Here is a 19,859-nt window from a genome sequence, read left to right as displayed (position 1 = left end):
CGCGCTAATAGTTCATAATTTGCTACAGCATGTTCACTCTCCATGGATCAATAGTACCCTAAAAATGTATGTTCCAATCAGGTCCATTCTATCGCCTCTCAATCACTCCTCGAAATATAGTCTTTATGTTTAGCTAGATTATTCTCCACCCATGAAAAAGTTTTCTCCCTTGTAGGTCCCTCGTTCTGGATTTCACTGCCATTTCACCTAAGTTACCTAACAAATCAAAAAGACTTCAAAATCACCTTAAAAGCTCATCTATACTCCATTGCTTTCTCCTTGCCTCTTCCAACCAGTTAAGCTACCGCTCAAAAAGTTGTGCTCTTTTGTTGTATCCGACATAGTGCCTTGAATACAGATTTCCATCTTGGGAATAAAATCATGACAGCAATTTAAATGATCAGGCAATGAATGACCATCGGTTTAATGGCATTCTGCCATTTGTGTATTGTTGTTTTATTTTTATTATATATGTAAAACAAGTATTTATGTTTGTAAATGCTGTTACTCACCCCAAATATTGGAGGGGCGGGATATAAATAAATAAATAAATAAAATGGAAGGGCTTTATCCAACCATATATAGGTTCTATGTGTGACACCCCTTGGGGTCAGCCACTAGATGGCCCTAGGTCCCTGCTTAGAAACTACATCCCTATGAACATTCCATCTTCTTCAGCCCCTCCCAACCTGGAGGGTTGAGATTGATTGCCTCAGCTTATTTAGTGAAACTAGTTTAATATTCGGTGTGGTCAGTTTCAGTTAACTTTAGAGCAATGAGGATGCAGTTTTTATACTCCCCAGTGAGGCCTCCCTACCTCATCAGGAAATATAGTTTGGAGGTTTCTTACTGTGCACTTCCTGACAGAGGATCTCCTTCACATTTTTGTAGCGAGATAGATTTTTGCTAGATTCCCTCTGAGAACTTCTGTAAGGGGCTGAAGACCTGTGAGCTTACTTTACTTCCTCGGTAAGGCAAGCACCAGTGACAGTACCTACTGTGTAAGATTTTTGATGACCAATATGTATTTTGATTTTTCAAAAGAGGCGGTTGCTTAAACATTGCATCCTTTGGAAAAGGCTTCCCGGACACAAAGGACAAGGGCTGAAGACTTGTCAGCCCTAATCTACTCCCTAGATGGGACAAGTACCAGTGACAGTATAGCAGCAGTCACCTAGAGATTTCTGTGGTAAGCGAGTATTAGGATATTGTTTTGTGGGGAGGATTTTTGACCCACCCCTCCCCATAAGGTTTCCAGGGCTGGGATAGCCTGGTACCTGCTTCCTAAGACTTTTCCTGCATGAGAAGTCACTGACACCAAGATGAAGGATCAAGATCTTTGAAGGCCTCCCCTAGGATCTCCACCCTATGGGACAAGTACCGCCTGGTGACTGTGAATAAATTGGACTCGTGCTTGTGGGGACCCCTCCAATAGGATTCCCATTTGGTCTGCTGGAAGAGTTTTGTATACTTCAAAATCATCATGGGAAGTTTTAGCCAGATAGTTGAGTTAAAGGACACCTACCCAAAAGAAGAAAATTACCTCTGTACATCAGTCAGCTGTAGTTTCACCTATATGTATAAATGCACTTTAATTTAATTGTTAGAGAATCAGTAAACATTTAACACCCAATGCTTTGTCCTGCCTCATTTGTTCCAGCATCTCTTCCCTTGAGATGCAGCATCTAACACCACACGGGGAGAAACACAACATCACCTGGGCCATAAGCGAGAGCTTCCCACAACAAAAAAAGATCCACCTTTGGGACGGCAAGTAATGTTACGGGAGAAGCGCTAGCCAGAGCAGCCCCCTGGGACTTAAACCTCCCCAATCAAGGGTTACATATGGGTTTAGAGCGAGGGACACAATGAAATTCTCAGTTGCTTAGGATCCGCCAAACCTGATACTTATTCCTAATGAAAAATTAATCTTTCCAAAGGCTTCCCTCTGAGAGGCTCTCTTTGTGTCCTGCAGCTTGAACAGCTGCAGAGCTCAAAGAGAGAATCCGTAATCTTTCTACAGGTTTCTACACGGATTAAACGTAGAGGTACTCATCGGTGGAGGTGGATCATTCTGGGGTCTGAAACCCTGTCCGTGCTATAAAACTAAGTTTTAGACAGGTCTTCGTATCTTATTTGACTCATCATTATAGAGATGGGCGGGTTGTTTCAGGTCTTGCATCATTGCCTCTGCAACACACAGAGAGAGCATCTGATTAGATCTGAATGATCCAGTGTGCTAGAATTGAATCCAAACTTGCTGGACCCCGGTCACCCAAATGCGGGCTGGATCAACTTGTGATATTTGGCCCGGGTCGGTGTACTCAGACTGGGGTGGCTTTGGTTTGGCTATTCACATGGTGGCAAACTGCCTCAAGATTGCAAGGTCCTAGGATTATGTGGGAGAGCTGCTTTTGTGTCATGAGAAGTCTGCCTGGTGATTCTGTGAAGTCTGGGCCAGCCGACCTCGGCAGCTTGAGTCAATTCACGTCGCATCAGGCCTAGCCAGGCAGATCCCGAGTGGCTGCCAGAATTGGGATTTCTGTTTGCAGTGGGTAACAGCTGATTCACAAATCTGCACAAAGCACCTAGCTGGACCAAACCTGCCTGTCCTGGAAGTGGAGTCCCGATGTAGCTGGCTCGCTTCTCCCCCAGTATCATTGTTATTTCAGGGGAAACCTGAATCTGTTCAGCAGATAAAAGCAGTAAGCAGCAAAGTATTGCAAGAAAGTGGCGTCTGCTGACTGTAGTAATGCTGACCATGTATTTAGGGCCGTGCTGGGTTGCGACCAGGAAAACCCCAGAGTCTGTTTGATAGTTGTACCAATCAGACATGTCTTTCACTCCCTTCTGGAAGGGTGGGTGACAAGAAAAGGGCACAGGGTCCTCGCTATCAGAATTCCTCACAGATGCACCCCAGAATGCTCTGAGGTAGGGAGGGCTCCTTTTAAAAAAACTACTCTCAGCTGGGCCGAGTTCAGCTTTTGGGAATTAGACATTTTGGCTGCTAACTCCCACCTCCTGTATTTATTTTGTTTTCATTGCTGTTTATTTTACTGCAGCTGTTTTGAGACCAAATGTTGTTTATTTTCTGTAAATTCAGCACTGGAAGACAATTGAGGCTTTCTTTTTCATATTATTTTATTGGACTTGGGGAGAGGGGGATGGGGGATGGCGGTTATTTGACAGTTGACATCTAGCAGTGGTGTAAGAAAGCAGGAAAGGCACAGAGCAGCCTTTCCACTAATCCTCTGTTGAATTTCACAAGGTAATCCAAATCTGCAAAGTAAGCAGCTTTATAGGTCAAGTGCAGGCAAATATATCTAATGCTTATTAAGAACATAAGAACATAAGAAAATGCCATACTGGGTCAGACCAAGGGTCCATCAAGCCCAGTGGCCAATCCAGGCCATAAGAACTTGGCAAGTACCCAAAAACTAAGTCTATTCCATGTAACCATTGCCAATGGCAGTGGCTATTCTCTAAGTGAACTTAATAGCAGGTAATGGACTTCTCCTCCAAGAACTTATCCAATCCTTTTTTAAACACAGCTATACTAACTGCACTAACCACATCCTCTGGCAACAAATTCCAGAGTTTAATTGTGCGTTGAGTAAAAAAGAACTTTCTCCGATTAGTTTTAAATGTGCCCCATGCTAACTTCATGGAGTGCCCCCTAGTCTTTCTATTATCCGAAAGAGTAAATAACCGATTCACATCTACCCGTTCTAGACCTCTCATGATTTTAAACATCTCTATCATATCCCCCCTCAGCCGTCTCTTCTCCAAGCTGAAAAGTCCTAACCTCTTTAGTCTTTCCTCATAGGGGAGCTGTTCCATTCCCCTTATCATTTTGGTCGCCCTTCTCTGTACCTTCTCCATCGCAATTATATTGCTTATGATTATCCTGTTTGGGTCACTGGATTTCTGGGACAATAATTTGACTGCTTTTTTCCCCCCTGCTTGCCTTGCTTTGATTTTTCTTTTCCTGTGTTATGACTGTGATTTCACCAATAGTCTTTTCTGGTAGTATGATGTTGAAAATCATGGAAGATGTAACAGAATTTTTCCTCTTTTTCTCCCTGTGCAGTCTCTGCTGCTCCTCACCATCCCCCATCCTCCAGCCCCAAAATAGTGGCAACTATTTTTCTTCCCTCCCTGGGCCCGAACGCACCATCTTTGCAGTGTGTCCAGACCTAATAGGCCCTGACGAATAAGGGATCCAAACCTGGCTCCCCTGTGGCCCGCAGAGCTTCAGCTTGATCCATGGGACTGGTCCATCATGCGAGGTCTTTAAGACTTGAGAGGAAAGCAGTACGAAATCTGTTCTTTAAAGGATCAACTTGCTGGTTTCCTCACTTTACTCCCATACCTGGGAACATGCCAGATTTCACCCAGAGATTCTTGAATTTGTATCAATTGCAGGGGCTAGAAAATTTCAGGCCTCTCCCCTTCTGCAGGGAACAGCAGAAGAGAGGCTAGAGAACGGGGCAGAGAAATTGTTTTCTGCTTTGCAGCTTCACCTCCCTAATCTTCTTGAGTAAGCCTGCAGGGAATAGGAGCAGAATAGTGAGCCTGCAGCAGACGCGAGAGGTAGAATGCGGGGAGGAGCTGGAACAGACCCAGCTGAGTGTGCAGCTGTGATTCCAGAACTTGGGATTCAGCTGCAGGTACAGTGAGGGAGCTCAAGTCAGGGAGCTGTGACTTATAGGAGGATGGGTGGAAGGAAACTGCTGGGGTTATTTCTGGAAGGGGGAGAAAGTGTGTGGATTGGGGGAGGGGTTGGAAAAGAGAAAGCTGATAACATTTCCCTCCCCCCAACCCCCTGCTGATCAACAGCAGTCTCTCTGAATGACCATATGTTCCCAGGTACGTTTTATTCCTTCCTTCGTTCCCCTTGTTTGCAAACCTCAGGAATCAGAGCTCTGCCTCTCTATCATACGGGCCGATACAGTACAGTGCGCTCCGGTGGCACTGTTAGCCCGTGTTTGGACACGCATTTATGAGGCACTAGCTTTACCCCTTATTCAGTAAGGGGTAATAGCGCGTCGAAAACGCGCGTCCAATCCCCCCGAAACTAATAGCGCCTGCAACATGCAAATGCATGTTGATGGCCTTCTTAGTTATTCCCGCGCAATCCAGAAAGTAAAATGTGCAGCCAAGCCGCACATTTTACTTTCAAAAATTAACGCCTGCCCGCGCCGGGGAAGTGTACAGAAAAGCAGAAAAAACTGCTTTTCTGTACACCCTCTGACTTAATATCATAGCGATATTAAGGTGGAGGCCCCCCCCCAAAAAAAAATTTAAAATCGGCCCGCAGGTCGGAAGACGGATGCTCAATTATGCCAGTGTCCGTTTTCCGAACCTGTGGCTGTCAGCGGGTTTGAGAACCGATGCCGGCAAAATTGAGCGTCGGCTGTCAAACCCGCTGACAGCCACCGCTCTTGTCCAAAAAGGGGCACTAGGGACGCACTAGTGTCCCTAGTGCCTCTTTTTACCACAGGCCCTCATTAGCATATTCTTCCCCCCTGAATTGCGCGCACAGGAGAGTGGCCTGTGCGTGCGCCAGGAGAGCAGGCGCTCGCCCGCTCTCCCGCGACGTTTACTGTATCGGCCCGATAGCCGTGCTCGCCTGGATTCTTGAAAGCTCCTAAGCCAGGGTCGCTGGTCACTTCCTTCGTTCATCGAGTGTATCAGACCAGCATTGGCCACAGGTATCTGCGGGAGAGCAGCTAAGTAGGAGGAGCTTTCAAGAGCCTCCAACACTTAAGACTTGAATGAGAAATATTAGATGGGGGAAAAAGCAGTTGTAGTTTTCTGGTTTGATCTGCCTGTTCTTTTGGTAGGACTGTATTTTTATGGTTGTATACCACCTTAGTCACCCCTGTGGGTGGGGCTGGAAGGGTGGTTTATAAGTAAATGTATTATTATTATTACTATTAATAAAGCTTAGGCTGTCAGAATTCATTTTCTCCTGGGAAGTTGTCCTCTTTCGCATGTGGTCCTGTCTGTAGCCAACTACTTCCGTTCAACACAGCATCAAGAGGGCAGATGAGGGGGCGAGGGAGGGAGGACGAAGCTGAGATGCCTGTGGGCCTCCACTTGTGGCATTGGCTACTTTCCCCAGGCGGTATTTTGCTAATCCTTTGGCTGAAGAGAATGGACTTTGGCTCCTTGTGGTGCTGGCTTCAGTATTTTTTTTACCAGCCGGTAAGGGTCACTGTAGAGCAGTGGCAGTCTGTGCGCTTCCTTCCTGGCCTCAGCAGCCTGCTAGATTGTTTTTTTTTTTTGTTGTTTGCAGAATCATGTGTGCATCATTGTGAGCTGAGATATTTAACAGCATGCTATAGCTGTAATAATATTGTCCTCTGCATGCATATTTTTGACAGTCACATTTTTGTTCCCACTTGGGCTGCTCCTTTTAGTAAATAAATGGGTTTGTGTGTTAGATTTCAGCATAATTGCGTGGGAAAGCAAGTGCTGCTGGCTTTTTTTTTTTTTGCTAGCAGGAGAACAATGATGTCCAAATGCATTCCGTCTTACGGGGGCATTGTGATATCATTGAGGACTCTGTTGCTGGAAGAAAGTGGATGTCCCCAGTAATACAGGAAGCCCTCTTCAAGGTAAGCTAGTCCACTTCTTTAAACAGCCGGGGGAGTTGACCGGAAGTTTTGTTTCTTTCTTTATTTGGTTCTCTTAATAAACCGGCTTTCTGTAGTAATGAAAATGGCTCACATACATTACATGAAAGTAAGACTTCCTTGCATTTTAGGCATAGTGTTCCCCTTTTAAGTTCGCAAAACACTGCCGTGTTTCTTGCCCTTAGAGCTAGACATGGGTTTTCCTAACCTGCTTCGCAACTCCTGTCTTCAGGAGGGGTAATAAATTCCAGCAGCTCTTTGTTGTTTGCTTGTTTGTGTTATTGGGGCAGAATAAAAGGGCTCAGCTATACACTCTGCCCTGAGAAGTATCTCACAGTGGGATAGGCCCTGACTAAACCATGCCAGCATTTTGCTGTACTCGCTGGCTGCATACTAGGTTTTGACCACAGTGCTTTTCTGGCATTTTTTGTTGATTGATTTATTCGGTTTTGGATCAGCCTTGAAAACTTATTGTCATTGGTTTTCTTTCCGCGTAATATTTTGTAGACTGGGTGGAAATGGGGGAGCTTTCTGATGAGCACTTTCTGGCTCCGTGTGCATAAGTCAGAACCAGGAAGGAAAGCAGCATATTGGTGGGAGCAGTTGTCAATAGGAATGAATGAAGTTCCCTTAAGGAGTTTAAACAGCTTCTTCCTTTTCAGGCACACGTGTAGCACAGCTGTGCAAGCTTCTTATGTGGTCGCTCTGTGATCATGGTTCTCTTAGTCAGTGAAAGCAGGACGACTCTGTATCATGCAAATATCATAGAAAAATAGGGGTGCCGATATTCAGCGGCTGCCAAGCATCCACAGGTTGACTGGGTGACTTTATCTAGCGTATCCGGATATTCATCCCCAACTAACTGGCTGAAAACCCGGCCGAACCTGACCAAACAATTTGGCGTGGTCACGCCTCATTTTTTTATCTGGCGAAATCTGTGCGTAGGGGACATTTTTAACCAGTTTGATGCACTTTTTAAAAGCCTATTTTAATCACGTAACTCTTTTAAATATCGCCCACCCCAGAGGTGGAAATATATTTAGAAATCAGGGAGGATAGCTTTCAAACAACTGCACGTGACAGCATATACACGTGTACATGGTGGCACACATATTTGCTATAGTATTTTACAATATACACAAATATGTGCACATTTAAAAAAATGCATGTAATTCTACCACGCAGCACGCAATATGCATGTATGCAGGCTATGCACGTGAACACTTGCAGTGCATTGAATCCAAGTATATCAATGGCTTGATTGCTCGGAATTTACCCACCTCTTTTAAATATTATACATGCGTATATTTTACGCGTGAAAGTAAAATTGGACTTACTTGCGTAAGTCAGCAAGTTTTAAAGCATGCACATGTGGAGGAGATTAACCAGTTTACTAATTAGTCCACCAGTTCGCCCCATCCTTCTCCAGCTCCTCGAAACCAGCCTGAGCTCCTCTCCAGTCCACCCAGATCTAGTAGCCTGTCAGTACTGTGCAATAAATGCATCTATTATCACGTACACTAGACCATTAATAGAAGTAAAAATACGCGAGTGAAATTGGAAGTTGTACGTGTATAAGTGTCTTTTAAACTAGCAACTTATGCGCCTAACTGTTAGCCCTGCCCTGGCACGCCCCCTTTTTTACATGCATATATGTGCAAGCGCAAGTGAACATGCACATGTATTTTTGACCTTTCTAAACTACGGAATACACGAGTAGAGACTACTTAGGCACGTATATGTTATATTTTCGCGCAGGATGTTTTGAAAATTCAGCTTTAAGTTGCCAGTCAAAAATGTTCAGAAGTTGGGGAAAATGTTTTCTTACTTTTTCACTCTTCTTTGCTGCTGTTGCTACTTCGCATGTTATTCTGTTTGACGTTATTTTAATTTTTTTTCCCTTTGTTGCCTTTCTATTTTTTTATTTTAAAAAAATGTTAATTTCTATTCCTTTATTTTTATTTTTTGTTGGGTTTTTTTCTGAATTTTAAGTGTCCAGATGACCTTGCTTAGGGAATTTTTCCAGCCCTGTTGACCCCATAGAATATGACAGCAGATAAGGACCATCTAGCCTGTCTAATTATATACCTAAGTCCACTTTGAAAATGACCCCAGCAAAACAATATGCGTGCACCTGTTATTTGTTGCATGTCATTTGGCCGAGAGAATTTGCACATCAAAAAGTGTGTGTGTGTGTACATTTTGACCCCACCTAGGCTCCACCCCCTGGAACCCCTCTCCATTATGTGCATATACTGTGTGGTCATGCAGTTTTCTAAAGGGCCATTTCAAAGCACTATTGTATTCACAGGAAAGCCGTTTGAAATAAGAGTTCTCAGTTTTTCCACAGGATATTTGACGACCTGGGGAGATACCCCTCCCCCTCATTTACATATAGTTGCCCTTCAGCCCCTGAACCTGCCTCCTCTCTCTCTCTCATCTCTCTGTGCCTTGTGCCAACACTGTTTCTCTTCCCTGCTTTCCTCCTCTTTCTATCACTCTACTACTACTGCTTATCATTTATGTAAAATTATTAAATGTAAATCTTTCATGCATATTCATTATGGATATCCGGAAACCCTGGCCTGTTTGTGGCTCTTGAGGACTGGAGTTGTCCAACTCTGATGTAGTGTAAAATGTAAAAATGTTTTATTTTTAGTTCTAATTACATGACTTTAGAATGTTTTTAAATTATCTTTTATGTGTTTTCTTAAATTCTAGCTGAAATACCTGACACCTTACATTGTGTTGCTCTACTCTTATTAGCTCTATGTCTTATAATTTTGGGTGGGGGAGTTTGTGCACATTGTAATTTTCTTCTTCTTTGCACCTCCCACCCCGTTTCCTGGAAGCCCATACTCCAAACTTGGGCTATCTGAACGTATATTATAGAGTTCTTACTTCTGACTGATGCCCTCCACTAATACTCACTAATACCCTGCTCAGCCGTCAGACCTGTACCTCTGGGCATACTTCCAAAGTAAGGGAAAGAGGCAGGGCCATGTCACTGCAGAGACTGTGAGCATGCAAACTGGGACCCCCCAGGCAACCATCCCCCTTGCCCCACCCAACCCAGGTCCCATTCTCAGATTCAAAATAAAGAGGAGACAATAATGGAATCATGTAAGAATTATGATACAAGTTCAACATATTCCTTGCTTGCCCTCTGAAGCTGGTTAGGTAACCTTAAACAAAAAATGAACCCCCTTCTAAGATTTATATCACCTGAGGTTTTGTTGCTTTAAAAATCTTTGGTCAAATTAAGAAGTCTTTAGCAGGGTGTGCCTTTGTGCTGCTGGAACCCTCTGCAATATCTTTGGTACACAGTATTTCCTGTTGTCTGTTGCAGTCTTCTTGGTTTGAGCTCCTGTGCTGGTGGTTTTATACGTGGTCATCATAGGTAGAGCTTAGCTTGTCATTGTAGATATCTGGTTCATGAGTGGCTGGCCTTTTGGTTGCTGGGCAGCTTTGGCATGCTATGGCCACACCTTCCAGATACGTGATTGGTTTGTCTGACTCCAGGGGACGCCTGGCTCATCAGAATGCATCGCCGAGCTCCCATTGGCTTAGTTCAGTGTCAGGCTTTATTTGGTCATCATGACCTATTCAGAAAAAAGATGAACGGTACTTTCCAACAGTGGTGAGTTGTTGAGATGTTTTTCTGTAATGTGCTGAGCTCTGTCTGGTCGCAGTCCTTTTACCCATGCCTCCTGTTAACTCACAGCCTGCTTTCTTGGATATCACATATCTAAAGCAACCAAACTCAGATCTATATTCTCCCCCCATGCACCTGTGGTTTCTTATTTCTGCTTAAGTTTCATTGACAGGAAATAGATGTGTTGTTATAGAGAACTTTAAATCCTATGTAAACATCTATTCTATTTCTCTATTCTGTAAAATATCTAAAAGTGACCCCCTACTGACCATTAACAAGCATACAGTGGCTCAGAGTCCCTACATTCAGGTACCTGCACAACTGTGAACTTTACATTTGAGGAACTGAAAGCTGTGTTGGCAGTGGCGGAGGCCTAGAGGGGGTCATCCGCAGCTGGTGGAGAAGGGTGGTATGTCAGATACTCTCAGCGGGAACTGAGGGAGGAACGAGGTATCATCAATACTGGTGTTGGCCAGAAATTGGGGAAGGGCGACAAATGTTGAAACTGTCCATGACAGCCAGGGACCTTGTACCAGTTCTGCCTTTGACCAACTTTTTTACCAGTTCCTGAGAAGACTTTACCCTCCCATTCACAAATAGATCCCCTAACACATCTAATATCCTTTATCATTATATTCATTCAAAAAGGCTTTGTTGGGATTAAACCATAGTGGATCTGAATACAAATTTCACAATTTATCGTTGACTAATTTCTCTAGTATCTGATGACATGTGTAACGGGCCATTCCTTAATGCACGAGGAACACATCATAGCCAGTAAAATATGCATACCCAATGGGGTGAATTCTATTTTCTTTATTTGAACATATATATTAACCATATCCTCAACTGAATCAGCTGTCCAATGCAGTGCACAATAATTCACTCTAAGTCATCACAATAAAAACAAACAAACATGCATACAAGAAGAGAACCAGCCCTCCCCCCATCCTTTGGCACTGACATCAGCCTATTGTCAGATACAACAATTAATTTTTGCTCCCCTGGCCACATCCATCTTAAAAGACTCTATAAAAAACACACAGCTAATACAATCATTCCTGACCACTCTCATTCCCAAACCACGTCACCCCCTACTCCTGGCAAGTCCATAAGGGGAAACTGGCATACAAATCAGTCATCTGGAAATAGCCAGGATTTTACTTGCATCTGAAACTGTAGATAATTAGTCTGATCCTCCAGTTGCAAAGGGAAAGTCGTTCCAGAGTTTTGGTTCCACCACTGCGGAGATCTTTGCTTTTACCCTAGCCAGATGGATGTCCTGGACAGATGGAACCTCCTAGGAATGTTCCAACAGAAACCGCTATGGACAAGGCCTCTGTCTTAATAGGAGTTACAGAAATTTCAAAAATTGATCCCATCATTTTCTTTGGAAACTAGTTTCCTTAGGGCAATCTGAGAAAGTTTTGATTTCCAAAGAAAATCAGAAAAACACTGTTCCAGATTCTTATAAAATCCCCTGTGAAATGATAATATCAACCTACTCTGTGTGTAATTATGGACTATGTAGTGGTGTACACTATCTGTTATCACATACAATCTCGTTTCCTTGGGGGTTCAAGTGGCAAAATATCACACAATCTACTTGAGGTAACAACGTACTCCCCTTGCCCCCCTCCCCCCCCCCCAAAAAAAATAAGAAATGTCTTATTTCCTGCAATGAGAAGATGAATAATTCCTTCACGTTTGGACACACAGAATTTCTTGTCTTTTCACAAGAGATTCTATTGTTTTGTTTTTTTTTTTCTTTCCAATATAGTAACACTTTGAAGACTAACAAAGAGAAAACTGTGGAATACAAAGAATTTGTCTTTCAGTGGCTGAAGGTCAAGTTGGGGCCTGCGAGTCAGGCGGCATGACTTGATAAGGGCGGAATGTGGCATGTTGGAATTCTAAAAATCTAGATGCTACCTGCCCCCTGAAAATTGCTGTTTACATGTCCATGTCTGCTTAACTGCTGATAAACTCCAAGTCAGAAGTTACAATGACTTACTCATCCCTTCTGGATGCAAACACCTGACGCAAATATCAAGCAGGATCATTTCTCCTTGGCATTAACCCTAGCAAGTTACGTATTAATGTCGGTAGCTATAGGCAACAGGGGAGCAAATGGGTAAAGAATAGGGATATTGTAGTCAAAAAGGCTTGTTTTCTATTTTGTTCCCCCCCCCCCCTCGTTTTCATTAGTTTTTTGTTTTTTTTTGTTAATGCTTTTTTTATAGTGTGCACTAAATTGAAATTAGTGTGTTCTAAATCAATATGGTGTGTACTAATCTTTTTTTTAGTGCATACTAATCTAAACAAATACAACACTCTTCAAGGGCTATTCTATGCTCATTCTACAACATAGCATTCAGTTAACTGCTTCAGTTACCCAAATTCATCTTAAAAGTGTCTTTCTCACTTATTGCAAGCAGCAAGATTTTTCTAAAGTCTCATTCAATTTTGGTAGAATCTTGGTTTGTACGACTGATGTTTCAGATTAGGGTACTAATGAATAAAACGGTTGTCGGTATATAAAAAATTCTAAATAAATAAATAAATCTTTCTTTCAGGTTAATGTCCTTCAGGACCACAGTATGAGGTCGCCTGGGCGAGCTTTCAAGAGGAAGAACAAGAGGTCTGCCTAGGAGCCATCAAAAGCCTCTGTCACAGGACTGGGCCCTTGGGTCTGCACTATAAGACCATCAGCTTTTGTAGAAAAAGACTAGTGGTGCCTCCACAAAGGCTCTGAGAGAGGACGCAACTCCCAAGTAAAGAACATGTCAATTGGACTAAAACAAGTTTTTAACAAAGATAAGACTTTTCGGCCCAAGCGCAAATTTGAACCTGGATCTCAGAGATTTGAACTCCATAAACGGGCTCAGGCCTCGCTTAACTCAGGGGTAGACTTGAAAGCCGCCGTGCAGCTACCCAATGGTGAAGATCTGAATGACTGGGTGGCGGTTCATGTAGTTGACTTCTTCAACAGAATCAATTTGATTTATGGAACTATCTGTGAGTTCTGCACGGAAAGGACCTGTCCAGTGATGTGCGGGGGTCCCAAATATGAGTACAGGTGGCAGGATGACCTAAAATACAAGAAACCCACTGCTTTGCCTGCACCTCAGTATATGAACCTTCTCATGGACTGGATTGAGGTACAGATCAACAATGAGGAAATATTCCCTACAAGTGTGGGTAAGTCACAGTCAGGCCATCCACCAGATCCATGTTTGTGTTTCCAGGTAGTGTGACTTGCTTCTCTCATCCCGATTTATAGCTTGCTGGTTTCAGAGCACTGCAGAGTCCATGTTGAACAGAATGTGTTCACGCTCGCCACTGCTTTAGGACATCAGTTGGGAATGCTGCTCCTATTAGGCATCCTTACATTAGTATTCCAGTATGGTGCCCTGCCTTTGATTAGATGTTTGAGTTACTGATGCATTGTTTGATTCTATGTGTGCAAACAGAATACTGTTCATGAGATTAGCAGATGAGATGGGGTGAGGTTCTTTGTTAAACAAGTGGCAGCAACGTAGGGATTAGTTTCCTATTGTGCATGCCTACAGGCCCTTGAGGATTTCTTTAGCCAAGAGCTTGCAGGATTTATGTGAAAGTTTCCATCCAGCAAATGAATGCATTTAAAAAACCCATTGTTAGATATGAGATGGCAAGTTCTTGTAGCTGTTCTCCTGAGCAAATGCTTTTAAGTTCTTTCTTTAGCGGAGGTTGAACCGCATAGTAGAATTCCAGTAAGCGCAAAATAGAAACACTTCTTCTGCATTGCTTCTTGGAAAGAAACGGCATGAAAGTGCTGCCACATTTGTAATGCTGGTGCAAAAGATGTATGATTTTTACCAGCCGGACTCCTTACACAGGAGTTTAACAAGCTTATAAGGTTTACGTCAAAGGAATATTTCCTCTGGTCCGCTCTTCTGCTTGCAAGCAGATTTTGTATTATAATCTATTTAACTTTTTGCTGCACTTGAAGGATATTTAGTGCAGTCTTATTCATTTAGCAGTGTGCATCTTGGACTTTTTACTGATCAGACATGCTATGGCCTCTCTTATTGTCGGTTAAGTTGGGACTCTTCTAGCTAGCAACTAATGTATTGGGTCTTGTGCAAGGACTGAGAAGAGTACAGGAGAAAGTTGGGGACCATGAACAGTTAACGGATTAATTATTCAGGTTCTCCATCATATTCCTGATTAAAGGAGAACTTCCAGCTACTGTAATTGTAATCACAGTATGCTGTAGATTAGAAGGTAACAACATGCCTAGGTCATCAAACTAAAAGTTTCTGTTTGCAAGGTTTTATGTCGCATGTTAATAGACAACCTGTGGAGAGTGCTAATTTGTTTGTTAGTGATGTCAGTACTGACTTCAGTAGCAGCCCCCTGAGGGCCTAACCATGTGTTACTTACTTTTATACTCTTGCATTCATTTGCTGCATGCTTAAACTTTAAAGTGAACAACAAGAGCAAGAACAGAAAATAACATGTCTTTTGTGTCATGGCTCGTGCGTAAACGGTCTTCCTTTGCTACTTACATTATATATAGCGTTGCAGTCAGGCCCGGATTTAGGCACAGGCAACTGCCAAAGGCCCCAAATATCCAGGCCATAGAGTAGTCCGCTTCTGTTTGCTTTAGGGCAGTGTGGTGGCACAGTTTCAAAGGGGTGCCACTGTGTCACTCAGCCCCCCCCCGGGCACCAAAATCTTAAATCCAGCCCTGGTTGCAATGCTAACTGACTCCACTTTTTTTTTTTTTTCTCTTTTTCAGGACAACTTGATCCAGCCCTGGTTTTATCCCACTGCACACAGGGACTTGGCTTCCCTAGGAAAAACCAGACCATGACTGAATCAGCCTGCCCTGAAAAAACCAGAGCCAACTGGAAGCCCTCATTTTTACTGATGTGTTACATTAAGCCTTACAAGCAGAAAGTAGCTTTTGCTTGCATAGATTTAAGATGCTGTTGCCGTTCATAGCGCACATAACTGCAGTGTGGAGTTGGTGGCCGTGCTGATACAGCCAGATAGAACAGGAGAAGGGAGAAACAGCTTTTATCTACTTTTTCTGAATGAGGTTTTATTTTCATTTTTTTGGGATCGGGTGGGGGGAGAGATGTTGGGGACGTGATTTATGTTCCCGTTTCCAGGTGATACCTGTCTGAGTGAATTGGGTATGCGGGTTATCTTCTCGGGCCACCCTGCCTCCCTCCCTGCTTCTTCCAAGTTTGTAAGCAGCGCGTCGGCGGCGTGCTCGCATACCCACATCTGCTAGCTTAAGCAGGCATGGCACCACAGATCACTGGGAAAGCACGTGATGTGAGGAATGGCAGTAACAGCAACAAAAGCATTTGGAGCCTTTTATCCCAGTTACAGAAGTGTTGTAATCATTGTACCATGCGTAGAAAGGAGGAGATGACGTGAACTCATCAGCAGGCACACATACATCTGATTTATTTATTAATATCCCCATGTTCAGGCTCCTCATCCGGCAAGAGTCGATGAAATAGGCTGAAAATTTTGTATATTTATTGTTTTCCCATTCTCAGTTCCAAAGAGTAAAGGATAAACACAGATATAAATGGAAAAAAGAAATTGGGGAGTTAGCATGGGGGCATTTTCTTATGAAAACTTTCAAGTTGAGGCTGTGTAGTTTATTATTTATTTTATTTTATTCAGGTCATTTTATATTTCACTAATGCCGGGTAGTGTTCTTAGTGGATTGTAGTTAAAACAAGTAAGGCAGGAATAGTTATGATAGCATCAAAAGAAGACTAACATAGACAAGCAAATCAAGACTGTGACAATCAAACCCTGCAAGGTCGCCTAATGAAACTTAAAATCCCAACCATAAAATCCCAGCTACAATACAAGAATATTTTAATACCATGGTGTACAACCCATCCAACATGCATATTTAAAATAAAACAAAAAAAACCCCAGATTTAAGCTTCTTTCAAAATGACAAGTAATCACCTAGTTGGGGACCACAAGAGCCTTCATTCTGAAGGGAAGCACAGAAATGTGAGTCTGTGGTGCCTAAGTCCTACTTCATTCATTGTGTGCAAAATATCTGCACCTGAAAGTGTGCCAGGTGAAATTACCAGTGTGCCCATCTCACTTTGTGTGCTGTGACTCTCATTAGCATACTTAAGAACATAAGAACATGCCATACTGGGTCAGACCAAGGGTCCATCAAGCCCAGCATCCTGTTTCCAACAGTGGCCAATCCAGGCCATAAGAACCTGGCAAGCACCCCAAAACTTAGTCTTTGTGTCAGCATTTGAGTTGCTCAGGAAGAAGTGACTGGATTTTGTGTGTGTGCTTCTTTGCAAGACCCAAAGGTCTTCATTGACGATAACATGCTCGCACAAAGTCTAGCTGCGTAGGGACTGATGGATCGTCAGGGCAGGTCTGGGTATCATTCTTCCAACAATATTTTAATTGTTTAAACACTACAGAACTCATAGTGCCAAAAAAAGATCAGGTGTGCATTGTGAAAGAAAAAGAAATAGTCAAAAGTTTGAGGGAACAGTTGCAGAGTGCAAGGATTACTGTCAGCTAAGACAGATAAAACTCTTAGTGCTTGTTTCACTTCTGCTGCTTTGTAGGAAGATACTTGAAATATCACTACTGTATGCAGCCAAATATGAATTCTAACTTCACAAAATGGATGCTTGACAGATATTTCAACAGTACAGAGATGATCAATTTTGGTCAGAATTGCCATACTTGACTGAATTATCTGGTCTGCCTGCACAGCTGTTTAACAAAGCCCCTCTGAAGGAATAAAAGCTTTTCTCCATAAACAACACTGACCTAAGACAATACAGGCCAGGGGTGTGTGTGTGTGTTAGAACAGATTTAGACGTTAGACCTGCAGCAGAGCTCAGTTCTCCCTGGAGACAAGAACCTCCATTCCTGAAAGACAGTTTTATCAAACAGGTCAGCTCGCCAGGTCAACGCTGTCAGCAGCCTGATCATGCGCTGGACGAATGAACCCTCTGAGAAAGGGGGATCTCAGCTGAAGGGGAGTCCAGTTCAAAGTGAAGAAGAGACCCCATTTCAGGCTCCTGTTTTACTATGTATGAGCTCCTGAATATACATATGGGAGAGGGCCTCGGGAGGCGATGGTAAAGCAGGTCCATTAACACCATCAGAGGAAGCCATCACTTCCTGCCCCTCCCTGCAACCAAGTGGATGGGTTTCTGTGTCCTGTAAGGCACTGTACATAAGAGAGCCTCCTGCCTGCTACTTGCAGCCCGAGTTGAGCTTGTCTTTTCCTTTTCCCGGGATCAGCAAGTCCTCTTAGTTCTGCAGGTGATCGGAGTCTGAGACAGACTCTGGGAACTTCAGCTTCTTTCCCGGCTCAGCACCAAGACATCATCAGTGGTGAGATGAAGGTTAACCTTCTAAGAGTTATGGGGATATTTAGCTAAGTTTATTAACAATATCCTAAGCAAGTCAAGGTTATCCTGATGTGCATTGCCCTGAGTTCACCGATACTAAGCTTTAATCATTATACGTACATGCTGTGTTAAGGATTGTAGTAAAAGTTTCTTACCTGGAGGCACAAGTTGTGTGCATTATTCTGAGTAGTAAGTCTGATTTGTCTGAGAATAAAAGGTCTGATTCTGAGATAAAGGCTGGTCTATTCATGGGCTTCTTGGATCATGTAAGTATAAGGTAATAACTGGTAAATTTCTGTAGCCTTGCCAGTATCCCCCAGAGAGAGAGAGAAAAAAAGGAAGAGTAAGAGCGCACCATTTAACATGCGATTGGTTGCACATTTCCCACCGGCATCTATTACCCCTTAAGGCCGCACATTTTACTTTCAGTATTCCGTGACAAACACACGGCCAACCCTCCCCCGAGACTAATAGCGCTCATCCCATGCAAATGCATGTTGATGAGCCTATTAGTTACTCACCTATTATTTAGCCATACATTTTACTCTCATAAATTAACGCCTGCCCAAGGGCTGGCGTTAAATTCTAAGCAACCCTGAAAAGTGTACAGAAAGCAGAAAATACTGCTTTTCTGTACACCATCCGACTTAATATCCTAGCAATATTAAGTCGGAGGAACCAAAAATAAAAGAAATAAATAAATAAAAGAAATCTGCCCACTGGTCAGCGGGTTAGAAAAACGGATGCTCAATTTTGCCGACGTCCATTTTCCTAACCTGTGACTGTCAGCGGGTTTGAAAACTGACCCCGGTAAAATTCAGCGTCAGTTGTCTGACCCGCTGACAGCCGCATCTGCCACTAATAAGGAGGTGCTAGGGATGCGCTATTGTCCCTAGCACTTCCTTATTAGCGCAATACCTAATTTAAATAGAGAATCACGTGTTGGGAGAGCAGGCACTCAACACGGAACACTGGCTCTCTCGCACTTTTTACTGAATCGGCCTGAATGTGAATTACTGTTATTAAGCATGAGCTATGTGTTTGGTCTAAGGATATGGTTAATTTGTATATGTTGATGACAATGAAAACCACTGAATTATTCCTTTAGTTTAAGATATATATTTAAAAGCTTCTTTTTGTACCTAATTGTTTGTGGGTTCATTTGGTCTCTCTTGTTTCTTTCATGGCCTGCTAGCAACTATTTTGTTCAACGCAGAAATACCAGTGAAAAAAACTTTCGATTTTTCACTTCACAGTGAAAGCAAACAAAATCTTTATGGGAAATAAAGTCCAGGGTTAAGCCTTGGGCAAAACCAGTCCTCTGCCCCCTACCCAAATGCTTTTTTGTGTCACATTTTGGTTGCACAAATTAATTTTCTTGTGGGATCTGCGAGCCTAGGGCAAAAGATGCACCATTCAGAAATAGCAAAAGTATTTTTCGCTGCATCGTAGCCCACTTTCCGGAGGAAAGAAGGCGTAACAGATCGCCGTATGTATGTGTGTGTGTGTTTTCCCCACTAATAATTTATGCGTTTGGTGTGCTATCCATAACAAACTTTCAGGAGGTGCCCATGGGCATCCAAGAGGATCCTGAGAGGTATCTCTTGGGGGGGGGGGGGGTGCGGAGAGGATCCACCAATGCTCTTGGACGAACATTCATCCCAGAAAGGAGGCTTCCACTAGTTCTGCCCGGAACGTCTTGTGTTGACTTTTCTCACTCTGTGGTGCTTGTCAGGCGCCCTTATGTTAGAGAGTATGCAGATCTGAAAGAGAGGACTTTTGGAGCAGAGGTTTAAAATGGACAATTCAAAAGAGACTTTTTTTTTTTTTTCAAGAGAAGGGCTGCATTGAACATTTTACTGCATAGTTCAAATCACTGAGAAGGGCTACAGGTGATCCTCTCCCCACGTGTTCCACAAATTCTTTGAGAAGAACCCCTCAAGATATTTTTTATTGCCCCCAGCATCTGCTCTCTGCTTCTTCCTCCCTCCTTCCCCGGCATCCATTCCCCTCTTTCATCTCTTCTCCAGTCCCCGTCCCATTGTCCCAGTTTGCGGGAGCGGCGGGCGGCCTCCCCCCTGCTGCCGATCACTCTGACAGTGGCTGTATCAGCACCGTTGACAGGTTGAAAACTCACGGGCC

General features: G+C 43.3%; 1 protein-coding gene across 6 annotated transcripts in view; it reads left to right on the top strand.

Annotated features, from left to right (window-relative positions):
* Nucleotides 1-19,859, top strand: part of MOB3B (MOB kinase activator 3B) — a 268,138-nt gene that overhangs the window by 98,981 nt on the left and 149,298 nt on the right. For all 6 annotated transcript variants that reach the window (XM_029606598.1, XM_029606608.1, XM_029606624.1 and 3 more), the window contains one exon: nt 12,873-13,497. In XM_029606598.1, coding sequence (XP_029462458.1) covers nt 13,080-13,497 — 418 coding nt within the window. In that variant the 5' untranslated portion in view covers nt 12,873-13,079. The remainder of the gene's footprint in view (nt 1-12,872; nt 13,498-19,859) is intronic.

This window comes from Rhinatrema bivittatum, chromosome 1 (genome assembly GCF_901001135.1).
Source record: "Rhinatrema bivittatum chromosome 1, aRhiBiv1.1, whole genome shotgun sequence".
In the NCBI taxonomy this organism is placed as follows: Eukaryota; Metazoa; Chordata; class Amphibia; order Gymnophiona; family Rhinatrematidae; genus Rhinatrema; species Rhinatrema bivittatum.
The sequence above is the reverse complement of the archived record's forward strand: the minus strand, read 5'-3'. Positions and strand labels throughout refer to the sequence as shown.